At 35.3% G+C, this 12,208-nt stretch overlaps 1 protein-coding gene and 1 long non-coding RNA gene across 2 annotated transcripts; one reads left to right on the forward strand and one right to left on the reverse strand.

Moving 5' to 3' along the window:
- The first annotated feature begins 6,568 nt into the window (after window positions 1-6,568).
- Window positions 6,569-7,488, forward strand: LOC5575393 (venom allergen 5). Its single transcript, XM_001661867.2, has 2 exons — window positions 6,569-6,892; window positions 6,949-7,488. The coding sequence occupies exons 1-2, from the start codon at window positions 6,611-6,613 to the stop codon at window positions 7,420-7,422; spliced, it is 756 nt and encodes a 251-aa protein (XP_001661917.1). The 5' UTR covers window positions 6,569-6,610; the 3' UTR covers window positions 7,423-7,488.
- Window positions 7,489-7,698: 210 nt separating this feature from the next.
- LOC110678870 lies at window positions 7,699-8,846 on the reverse strand. The gene is made up of 2 exons (XR_002502006.1): window positions 8,733-8,846; window positions 7,699-8,651 (listed from the first exon to the last, which is right to left on the reverse strand). It is a non-coding gene; the product is annotated as an uncharacterized LOC110678870 (long non-coding RNA).
- Between the last annotated feature and the right edge of the window lie 3,362 nt (window positions 8,847-12,208).

Below are 12,208 nucleotides of genomic sequence, written 5' to 3' on the forward strand. Positions count from 1 at the left end.
GAACTTGGGGACAAAAGTCATAACGGGATGTTTTATGCGGTTTTGCCCTACGATGTTGAGGAGGATCTCGTTATACACAAAAAATACTCATTATTGGCATAAATGACACATATTACATCAGTAATGGCATGAGTGGCTTATACGTCAAATTTTACATTTGACACCATAGAACAGTACTCGCTTGGAAGAAATGTCCAAAATAAAAATTCATGAAAAAATACTTGAGTTGTTTGCATGAACGATGTATGTGACATGCGTAACCATAAAAGTGTCTCAATAATCAACTTTTTATATAAATATTGAAGTAGGGATTATTCCAATGAATAAAATGAAATCCAATAAAAAGGTTGAATAAAGTTTCTTTTTATAAGCAACACAATTCATTTACGAGCTATTAATTATCCGAGAACTGAATTATTGGTTCAAAAGAAAATTGAAATGTCGTTTGACCAGAGGGTTTTATTTTCTTTTATTTCGATCATTTTCAACTGAAATTCGTAATGGTTCCGATCAGCAAATTTTCATCGGATTTTCCTGCTTCCGAAAATGTTTGTTTGTACATGCTATGTTCTGAACTTCCATCGAAGCCCCACTTGCAAACCAGTTCTACAGCAGTAGAAGCTTCCAACGAGATATCCTTCATGATACTGGATGCAGTACAATTCATGAGCTGTTGTAGATCGACTGTAGCAGCTGTTTCTGATGCAGAAATCGGTTTCGGAATTATTTTTTGTTTCTCTTGCTTTACGCATAAAGGCTAGGAATCAAGTTCGGATGTAATTCGTTCAAAGTGGTTCGAAGCAAATTGAACTTTCGTTCCGACAGATCTTAATCAATGTTCAAAGCTTATGCCTGTGCTGCAGTCATGACCTGTACTTGATCCCCACTCGGAGAATTTGATAAATTGTCAGCAAATGCGAGGTCTTCGTTGATAAGATCTATAACACGTCCCTTTTTAGTTGTTCTTGAACATTAACTGAACGGTTTGTGAGGCCCTATGCCAGCCTTTGCAGCCGAGCTGGAAATATCTGCATAGTCAGTTTCCTGATTGCGCGGGAGCTGAACTGGTTTTTGTAACCAGTCGGAGTTTTGCTTCACGAAAATTTTGTATGATCTTCCACATTTAGCCCACTTTTGGTTTATTTTGCAAAACGTCTTTAGCTCGTTCTCAAATATCTTGGAGAAAGAATCAGTGCCATAGCAACTGTACATGAAATTCAGAACATGATTTTTCCGATTGGGTGGAGCGGCAGAAAACTACTGCTCGAAACAATCTTTATTGTTGGTTGTGGCAGCATATCCTAAAAATCATAAGATGACATACAATTGGCAAACATATGCAGCTGGAATCACTTCCAGAATTTAAAAAATACTTCAAATTTTATTTTAAGTGGATTTCAGAAAGGTACTTTGAGGTACTTTTTTGTATGGGCAAAAAGAAGATAGGTGTTTTAATTTTCTTCTGTATTAAAAGGCATGTAGCTCAGAAGCATCTTTTTCAACAATTGTTAAAATATATCATAGAGAATTGAATGGAATGACTCCTACATACTTGTTTCAATACGGTCCATAACAATTTTCATTTTGAAAATATAATAAGGATGGGAATGAAGCGAATTGTAGAGGAACTGGATTGACACGAAATCAATGAATAATATAGAACGATGAAACAACTTGTCTACACGTGGTGTTTTAGTTTGTTTTGAAAACTGCACGAACTTTCTAATATCTGTACTACACGCTCAAAACATATGTTAACATCATGGCCTACTTGATTCGGTCGAATATGAAAGTTGATTTTTCGACTTTTGTCCAAGGGACGAAGCACTGTGCGGTGCCCCGACAGACCGTTATTATGTAAAAAAATTGTCCATCAAATCTGAGTACAGGGCTCGCATCCTGAGGTCATTCTGCACCTCTGGGCCAATTTAAAAAAAAATCCCTAGGAGGAATCTCGAGAAATCTTGATTTGAAGTTTTTTACAAAAAAATCAATATAATCCATATAAAAATTTTACAACGGCACTGAAAAAACCTACAAAAACGCTCAAAAGGTTGGCCAAACTGTTCTCAATAAGTATACAATTGTTACCATTGTAACAATTAGATATATTCACAACTGGCTTAACTTACCAGAGTGGCTTAAGTATATTTTTACAAGGCTGAGGCCAGTAAGCTTAGTATAATAGAATGAAATCTAAGTAATAAATGTCAATATACAATTGATGTCATATTCGATAAACGTGAATTATTAAATGTAGAATGTTATTAATTATTTGCATTTTTTGCTGTTATAATGGAACTTATCTATTTGCAGAAACATCTGTTTCAAAATAGAATTGGAAATATTGTAATTGATAGAGTCCTTAACTTACCTTTGCAAGGCCAAAATGTCATCTAGTCAGTTCTGTCTGAACACCGACAGTCATCCCTCCATGGGTCGATGTTTCATTACTCGATATCGACTCATGGAACCATACTAGAAACATAAAATCATGGTGACTATGATGACTTCAAACAGGTTTCCAAAGAATAGCTGTTCCATGAGTCGATGGTTCCTACAACATCGACTCATGGAGGTTTGACTGTAGCAAGTGTTGGACGATTAACAAAGTCTTTAACAACTTAAAACAAATCCCCAATAAGTACTACTTTAGTATCAACATCACTAGTACTTCCACTCTATATACCTGCAACCATTTACTTCGTTTTATTATTTTCAGGATTCATCGTCAATCTGTTTATTGACTTCAAAGTCGCGTTCGACTCAGTACCAAAAAAAATAGCTGTTGCAGGTAGTATCAAAGACTTAAAAATAAGACTTAAAGCGGATTAAGTTGACAAATACAATCAAGTATAAGAATTATAGACAGCGAGCTTATTTTAATTTGATAACTTACATGAAATAAGAAGAGATGAGTTTCTGAATTTACTGTTCAATATTGCGTTTTGTCGCATATACTTCTTGATTTTGCAGACCATGACTTTATTGGAATCGATCGCAGTTCAGTAAAGAAGGGTTTCACTATTTCAAACATGGACAACTAGGATAAGCTTGTAATGCCATTTACTCTACCCAAACGTATATTATTGCATGTAGAGAAAAAAGCAGGTTCAGATGTGTTGGTGCTGAAGCAGTGCTTGATTAAGATTTGGATGAATTTGTTGAAGAGCCATATAACACTTGTGACGTATGATAATAATGTTTCCCTTGTAGTAAAAACACGTGTTCTGGCTACGAATATTTCCTTTTACGGATTACGTAACCAGCTTAGAGAACCGCAACTTGCAAAGGGAAACAACATTTCTACACTGTTCCTTGATAAAGGCATATCTAACTTCATAGATCCATAATTTCATTAACAACTTCGCTAAAACACCTCGCGATCCTTTATTGTACAACACTGAAAAGTGTTTCGAAAGCCAAATCAGTTTTCAATAATAATGCAAAAAGAGCAACGATGAATGCAAGCATGCCTAAAAGAAACATCAATGTCAATTTGCCATGTATGAAACGCTTATTCTTGGCTCCCTTAGCACATTTATTTGAGAACAGGAGCGAAAACTATTGAGCGAATAAAATAGGCAAACTTCAGTGAGTTAATCATTTAGTACGAATGCCGAAAGAAAAAGTTGCACCAATCAGGTGAAGCTCAGTGACCCCGTGGAGGACATCGGCGTATAATCATTCTGTTATTAACGTGAGCAAAGCAGAGTACCCAAATCATTCAAAATTTGAAACAACCGGTAATACTAGCTCTAATTGGCTTTAAAAGTATTTACATGATTTATCTGCTAATCATTATTGTGCTACATTTATTCTCAGATCCTTTTTTTCAATAACAACATTGTTAATTATTAATTTATTTGGTTTACTTTTCAATCGGTTTAACATAGAAAACAACAATCAATGATATTTAAACCAGTAAACTATGAAAAAAAGTTGAAAATTTGAAATGAAATTCATCTTCACCTTAAGGAGTGGCTCAAGTTAAGCCAGTTGTAAATATTTCTAATTGTATCAAAGGTAAAAATTGTATACGAGTTGAGAACAGTTTGACCTACTTTTTGAGTGTTTTTGTAGGGTTTTCAATGCTATTGCAAAATTTTTATATGGATTATATTGATTTTTTTTAGTAAAAAACTTCAAATCAAGATTTCTCGAGATTCCTCCTAGAGATTTTTTTTTAAAATTGGCCCAGAGGTGCAGAATGACCTTAGAAATCGAGCCCTGTCCTCAGATTTGATGGACAATTTTTTTACATAATAACGGTCTGTCGGGGCACCGTGCCTCCGTTATATGAAATATGGTGGCGCGTCGATCGTCGCAAGTTTATCGTTAAACAGTCAATAAAGAAAGCATGTGCAAAATTTCATCCAAACCAAAAAATATAAAAATAATATTTGGGAAAAAAAAGTCGTCATTTTCTGTGGAACCGCTCAACTACAAGAAAACCAAGTTTTAAACTTATTAGCCTGTAAATCAAAATTTATGGTTATTATATGTATGTTTTCAACAATGCATTGATTGTTAAAGTCTAGTCAACGCGTTAGAGTGGAAATAAAACTTTTTGTTTACACTTATTTTTTACCTGAAGAGCTTCTAAAACTCAAGTTGTTAGCCTGTTAGTCTGTAAATCAAGATGGAAAGCAATGATATGTTTTTTACCATAATTTGCTTAAAGATGTCCGGTGAACATGTTTGAGCAAGAATTAAATATTAGATAACACTCAATATTTATTTAACTTAAAAAACTAGGATACATCCTATTATTTAACCTTTTGTTTTTCTTTAAATCAAAACTCAAAGCGATGACATGTTGTTTTTTAAACCTTGGATTGTTTGCATCAGTTGTTTGGACATGAATAAATGAATTTACGAATCATCGCATTACATTTTGTTTTAAAAACAAACAGTTACGAAAATACTTTTTTCGTAACTAGTATTATATTATAATAACTAGTATTATATAATTAAGTATAATAAAAACTTTCTATTTCAAATAATTTATTTTCAATGGACTTCTATTCATTGATTGATTGCGTTAGCTTTAGCGTTAGCGTAGTTACGGTATGAACTTCTATTAATTGATTGATGTAAAAAGCTTCAAGTCTTTGTTTTATTTAATAAACTGGATATCATCAACAGAAAAAAAGATTCCAATAATGTATTGGGAAAGTGTACCAGTTATGGCCATAGTGGTTCCCTATTTGCTCACATGTGAAATTTTGATAACTTTCACATTTTAAATCTTTTTGAATGTTTTAACATCAAGATCTATCTTAAATCTAACTACTACAACACACAACAATTGTCAAAATTTAAATACATGAAAGTAATCACGTATGGCGAAATAGGGAATCATTATGTCCATAACTGGTACACCTACCCTAGCTCATTCTAGTTTGACAATTATCACCAGTTACAAACAAGAACACTATCCATGACAAAAATATAAATACAATTTCATTATTCACCAAGAAATGAGAGAAAACAGCTTTAAACTTTTTCCGGATCGTTTCTGGGAGGCGTTGAAGTCGAAAAAAATTAGTTATGATTTGCAGACATAAAGTCTAAAAAGGACTTTTCGTAGTATTTATAATAAAATTAATTTAGAATGCACTCAAAAATTTTATTTTCTGGCCGATCATGTTATACTTCTATAATAACATTTTAATCAACAAAACAAGATGTCATCGCATTAAATTTTTATGTATTCGCAAATATTATAAAAAACGGGATTTTGGTAATTTTCTATATTGCAATCAATTTAGAGTGTAATCAAAAAATTATATTTCTGCACAAATATAATCAATACACTTCACCAGTCATCTTTCAGTCGAGAAATCTATTTGTGGGCTTCGTAGCCGTGCGGTTAGTGTCACCGAGGCATTAAGACGTATCGTGCTAAGGAGTGTGGGTTCGATTCCCGTCTCTATTAAACAGTAAACAGTATGGCCGAATGAATGAATTACTTGCTTTTCCCATAGTAATTCGCATATAAACTTTGAAGGGCTTGTGCAGTCTCAGATTTCATCCAAATGAGCTCCAATTTTGGGAGGACACTCAGAATTTGATCTAGAATCGAATGAGCGGTGTGGAGCAAAAACGATTTTTTGAACCACTCTAGTGGGCTTGGAGAAATATAAGGACATGAGTTGAGCACTATACCCGCTGCTAGGTGGATCAATCAGGGTCTCTCAAGGAATGGCCATTCATTGCTCAATTTAAAACTTATCTCTCTTGACTTCAATCTACCAATATTTTAACAACTGTAACCGGAGATTAGTTTATAGTGCGAGTTGTTGCCCTGAAGGCATGTTTAAGAATGACAAAAAATGATGCTTAACAATAGGTCCAATTAATTGGTGCGTTCCCGTGATTTACTGCTTGGCAACACCAGTCATACAGCTCACTCAATTAACCTGTAATTACCTCTCAATGAATTCAAATGATATAGTCAATAAAATTACGGTTCACCTAATCCAGTGAACCTTATGCACTTATCATAAGGATCTTCACTCTGTTCTTATCTGTGACCGATCCTCCTATAAATCACGAGCTCGTTCGACGACCACTGCATACCAGTTCCCAAATCTCCCAGAGGAAGATGTCCGGAAAAATCCAACTTGCGTTAATTCAGCTGGTCCTGTTGGCGGTGGTTTCCCACGCCCAGGAGGACTACTGCGACTCTTCGCTGTGCGATCCGGGAGTTCAGAACATCGGCTGCGGAGCGAAGAACGAGCTGTCCTCGGACTGTAACGAGGGCAAGAAGATCGACCTGACCGATGAGTTCAAGAAGGTGATCCTGGAGGAGCACAACAACTACCGCAACCAGGTGGCCAAGGGAGAGCTCAGCTGGCTTCCGTCCGCTTCCAACATGGTGACGATGGTAAGTTGTGGACAAACTGATTACTTGAAATTGTGATTGAGATGAGATTTCTATAGGATTGGGACGATGATCTGGCCTATCTGGCGGAGTTGAACGCCAATCGGTGCGAGTTCGAGCACGACAAGTGTCACAACACCAAAAAGTACCCGAACTCCGGACAGAACATCGCCTCGTGGGGAACGACCGGAGATTCGTACGATGTGAAGGAAACGCTGAAGACCATGGTCCAAGAGTGGTGGGACGAACGTCACTTCGCCAATCCCAAGCTGATCAAGAAGCTATGGGGCAAGTACAAGGCACTGCACTTCACGATGTTGGTTCGAGCGAATGCCAGCCGAGTTGGATGCGGAATGGTGCAGTACAAGAAGGACGAATATCTGTGGGTGCAGTTGATCTGTAACTATTCGTACACCAACATGATCGGAACCTCGGTCTACAAGGACGGAAAGGCGTGCTCCGATTGTAAGTCGGGATGTGACAGTCAGTACGATGGACTGTGTAAGAAGGACGAACCGGTTGATGTGGCTTAATAAGTGGATGTGAATTGTTGATACTTTCCGAAGCTTTTCGCAAGAAATAAATGGTGATGGATTACATATTTTGTTTTTATTCCCAACATGATACAAGGAGACCCATATTATCATAAGTTTTTCTTAACATCAGGTTGAAAAAAGTTCGGAAAATGTACCGCGCAGAAATTTTTAGCTGCTTGAGATATTTAAGAAAGCTTATTTGGAACTTTTGTACCCAACGGATGCTTACGATGCACGGCCAAATATCAGTACTAATGTTTGGTTTTTCCCAGAAAAAAAATCAATTATCATTAATAAGGGCATTGAGTTCTCCGTGAAAAATCTAAATATGTACCGACATCTTGTCTTTCGACGTTTTGTCCATTCGACCTTTTTTTTCTTTTCGACCTTTTGTTCATTCGACCTTTTGTAATTCAACCTTTTGTTATACATTTGTAACGAATTACTGGATTCGAACCTTAATCGGTTGGATTAACTACTTCGCTTAAGCGCCAAGCAAGCTTCAAGTTTCACTTGCATGCAAAGAGGCGAGATTCACTACACACAGCAAGCTTCAAATCTTCAATTTTCGACGGGAAACATTAGATGAAAACGGTCTTCTCCAGAGTTGTTTGTGTTAGCAAGGCCCTTGCTTGGTATTTTTGAAAATTAGAATGGTCCAACTCTTATATTGATCCATATAGATCTTATTTTTTCCTATGGTGACATAGGTTGGTCCAACAAAAACTGGTTATATGGCTGCGTTTCCATTTCCGCGTAAAAAAGCTTTTTTTCTACAATAAAAATTCAATACAATACTAGAACAACGGCCCAACTGACAAATGTAAACAAACTGAGTTTTATTCACCTAACAGTTTATTTGATAAGTTACAATCAAATAATGCACATCTGTTCGTCGATACGAACTCTTATGTCAATTTCGACCATCTTAACAACCAATTTGTGAATGAACCCTTGGTAGATTTTCATGCGCTACTTTTAAAATCTTTTGCACTTTGTCACTATTATACTGATAACCGCTAACATGCTCCCGAATCACCATCCTTACGGATGTGGGCGTCGAAATGAAAACCGAAGAAAACATCGGATTCGTCTGATTCGCCTTCTCTCCCTGGTTCTGGCTTGAGTCTAGTCCTTGCGAACATTGGAGAATAAATGTTCGTCTTCTGCTGTCCGGGAACTTGCCGAAACTTCCATTCCGGCCCTTCGTCAACGGAAAATGACTGCTGTGGGAGAGAATGAAAGCTTTTACAAAACAGAAAGAAATTATAAGATATAGAGGAAATATTAAAGCATGAAACACTTACCAATGGATTACGATCAAGCACAGATTTTGAAGATTCGTTCAGATCGCTGGATTAACAACGGATTCTTTTCACTCTAGTTTCTGCTAGCAAAACATAAACAGAAATAAAACACGCTAAAAACCATTTACATACATTTAAGTTTTACTTGGCTTTTAAAAATATATATATTATTCAAATTATTTGATTTAAAACATAAAAAACATATAAGACCACCATAAAAAAAATCTTTGTTCCTCATTTTTCATCGAAATGTGTGATGCCATGAAATAACTTTTAATTAATAATTGCGTGAAAGCTAAATAGCATGTGTGTTAATTTTTAAGCGTGCCTAACAAATTGATGAAAATTTTCTCACACATATCAATGCGTTCAACAGTTTGCCAAACTGTTAAAAAATAGTAAAATATAGTTAAATGCAAGTGTGTAAGTGATGTTCGCCTCATAAACACAAAAACCATTCGACGAACATTGCATAAACGTTTCCACTATTTTCCACAAATTTACATCCCCGTATTGTTCAACAATATCTGAGCTTTCAAACATATTGTCACTATTTGATTTGACTTAGTCAAGCTGTTCTTTACAGTATACAGCTTTGGGTTCCTTATTGTTTTACAACATAACAACTGTTCGCGATACGCTAACCATTTCAGTTGGAAGACATTTGTGGTTTTGACTATAAGACAAATTGGATTTTTCTATGCGGGCCGTCTTCAGTGTCGTGTACTAGACTCGACTTGAAGGAAACCATAGAGCCTTGTTGAAACTTGCTACACTACAGCAGTGGAACACCCGCCAGCCGAACCGGACATACTACGGGACTTTCACGTGATTGGAAGAAGACACCATGAATACAGAATAAAACTATAACTATCTTTATTGTGGTTAATAATTACACGGAACACTTTACTTCGACCTGATAGCCTCACTGCTAAAAAACAACAAACGATCAGCGCGCCAATTGGGTCCTAAAATTTGTAATGAAATCTTGGTTTTATTTAATAACACGAAAAAGCATGTTACTGTAACTATTTTAGCAATTTTTCCCGCTCAAATAATGGCTATATCATGTTTAAACTTTAATTTAAAAATTTGGTCCATAAATGAACCTTGACACTTTTGATCATGTTTGACGTTCGCTCAGTCGACAAAAACACCACAGGGGTTTTAGTTCGACCACTGGGATTGTTCCTATCTGACATTTCGTAAGGGACACGGAAAACAAAATACACCCAAAATTTGAGTTTAAGCCAAAGGATGTGACAAAATCTAATAAAAATGTTTTTGGGCTTAAATTAACGGAAAACATTAGAAAATTGAGTAAATATGTGTTTTTGGCCTAAACTTAAGCGTTTGGCACTAAAATTGGGACAGGGCTTTAGGACCCAATGCGGTTGACACCGAGGGGCAGCACACTCACATTTAAAGCACTAGACTACAAGGGGTCGGACACTACCTTTCTCTCAACAGGCCTTACAGTTGAGGTCGAAATACGCGTATCTGTCAAAGGATATATATTTTATATTTAAATTTATGTAACTAATGTTTTCTTAAATATTTCATATATCTCCATAGATTTTACAAACTTCATTTGATGATTCCTTTCTTATTGGTATTCAAATTACGCCTATTCTATTCATGTTTTAATATTTAAGTTATTGAGCATCCAAGTTGATTCACTTAACAGTTTTCAGTTGAAAAATCTGTGTAGGGCTGATAGCAAGTTTTTTTTTTCTAGAGACTTGGTCTCTTTTTTAATAAATGACTGTAAAAAGTCTTTATTTTCAGTGGAAGGTCTCTAAGGTCTATTTTTTAATCAAAATAGTATTTAGAGCATTTTCCCTATTCTAATTGCAGTGAATCATGATGCAAAAGTTTACAGGCTCCTGAGAAAGATTCAAAGACGATAATGCGACTATTCAACAGTTTTTGCAAGGATTTCGTCTCAGAATCTTTGGAGAAATTTCTGATGCAATCTCTTAAGTAATTTTATTGATTATCCTTGGTGAAATGTAGGTTATGTTATTGAGATATCTAAAACAAAATTCTGGAGGAATTCCACGAAATATAATCACTTATTGAAATTCTGGAGAAATCTTCGGAATTATTTCTGAATCTATGGGAAAATTTCACATTTCTTACAAAATTCCCAGAGAAAATCAAGAGGAATACAAACAATATTACGAGCAGTACTACTGTCACTGGGAATTTCAAATAAAAAGAGAAATGTCTGGCCTGATTTCATGACGAAGAATCAAACTCTTATCTTCTGGTTCCTTTTAGGTTACGTTTTGTTTTTCTGTTTCTTGTTTGACCCATTTTGGATCGCTTTAAGGTCTGGTCTCTTTTCGGACTCTTTTTGCAAGCTAGGGGTCTCTAAAGTTCCTATTTTCAAGTCAATTAAACTCTACCAGATCTGCAGTGTGATCGATAGAGTTATTATGAAAAAAATTCAAATAGTAAAGTCCTATTACATGATCTACAAATATATAAACTGCATTCGAATAGGCTTAAACTTCGTTGAGAAAGCCTTCGTTACAGTTGGAAAAGCTACGTTTAAAAATTGTTATGAATTTAAGCAACAGAATAACACTTTACTTGTTCATCCAAATAATTTTTGAATCCTGCCTAATATTCTTGTTTTTCGTGAAGTCAACATGGGATTTTGTTCTAAACATATTTTGAATGTTCTAATATTTTTTTTTGTAATTTTATTTGCACAAAATTCACCCATAATTCCAGATTTTTTATATACATAAATGAATCTTTTATATCATATTTTGCGATTCCAAAAAGTATGTACTATTTCATTAATTGTAATTATTCGTAAAAGTTTTACTATAAATAAATTTGTAGAGATTTGTGGGGGCCCCTAGATTTTATCCAAAATAAAAAAAAATAGGAATATTTCGTTTGAAATATTTTTTCACTGATACCTCAGTTTACGCAGCTTTAAATGAATACCCCTAAATGCCAGAGAACATGATATACTAGAGAAACGCGGAGAGGATTTTGGCTTTGTTTATAAACAATATTTGCAATGACTATCAATAATTGAGGTCATTCAAACAATACTTCAGTGTGCGTGTCAACCTGTCAGTCGCCATAAGAAACCAAGCTTATCAATGACGTCATTTTCGTATCGCATTTCACTAACACACATCCATCGTCTCTTTTGCGTAACTTCTCTCTCATTGAATTTGCTCGATTGGAACCACGTTTGACGGTTCAATTATAACCTTTGGTTTCAGAATACGCGCTTCTCTATAGAAACAAATTCTCTGCTAAATGCCTCTTCGAGTACAGGACGCTTCACCTGAGTATTCCATTTGTCTACACGGAGACGGAATTCAACTCAATTTTGGGTTGTTTCAACGCAATTCCGTAGTTGAGCCCAATAACTCAATTTTGGCTAAATTTCCAAGGTCCCCACTAGGTAGTTTGGCTTTAATTCCATTAGAAAAATATACTCAATT

The sequence above is a fragment of the Aedes aegypti genome, chromosome 3 (assembly GCF_002204515.2).
Source record: "Aedes aegypti strain LVP_AGWG chromosome 3, AaegL5.0 Primary Assembly, whole genome shotgun sequence".
NCBI lineage: Eukaryota > Metazoa > Arthropoda > Insecta > Diptera > Culicidae > Aedes > Aedes aegypti.

Excerpts from the sequence above, each read along its gene's own strand:
- LOC5575393 (XM_001661867.2), top strand. The coding sequence starts at position 6,611 with ATGTCCGGAAAAATCCAACTTGCGTTAATTCAGCTGGTCCTGTTGGCG. Across the intron at positions 6,893-6,948 it reads CTTCCAACATGGTGACGATG|GATTGGGACGATGATCTGGC; the intron begins GTAAGTTGTGGA and ends AGATTTCTATAG.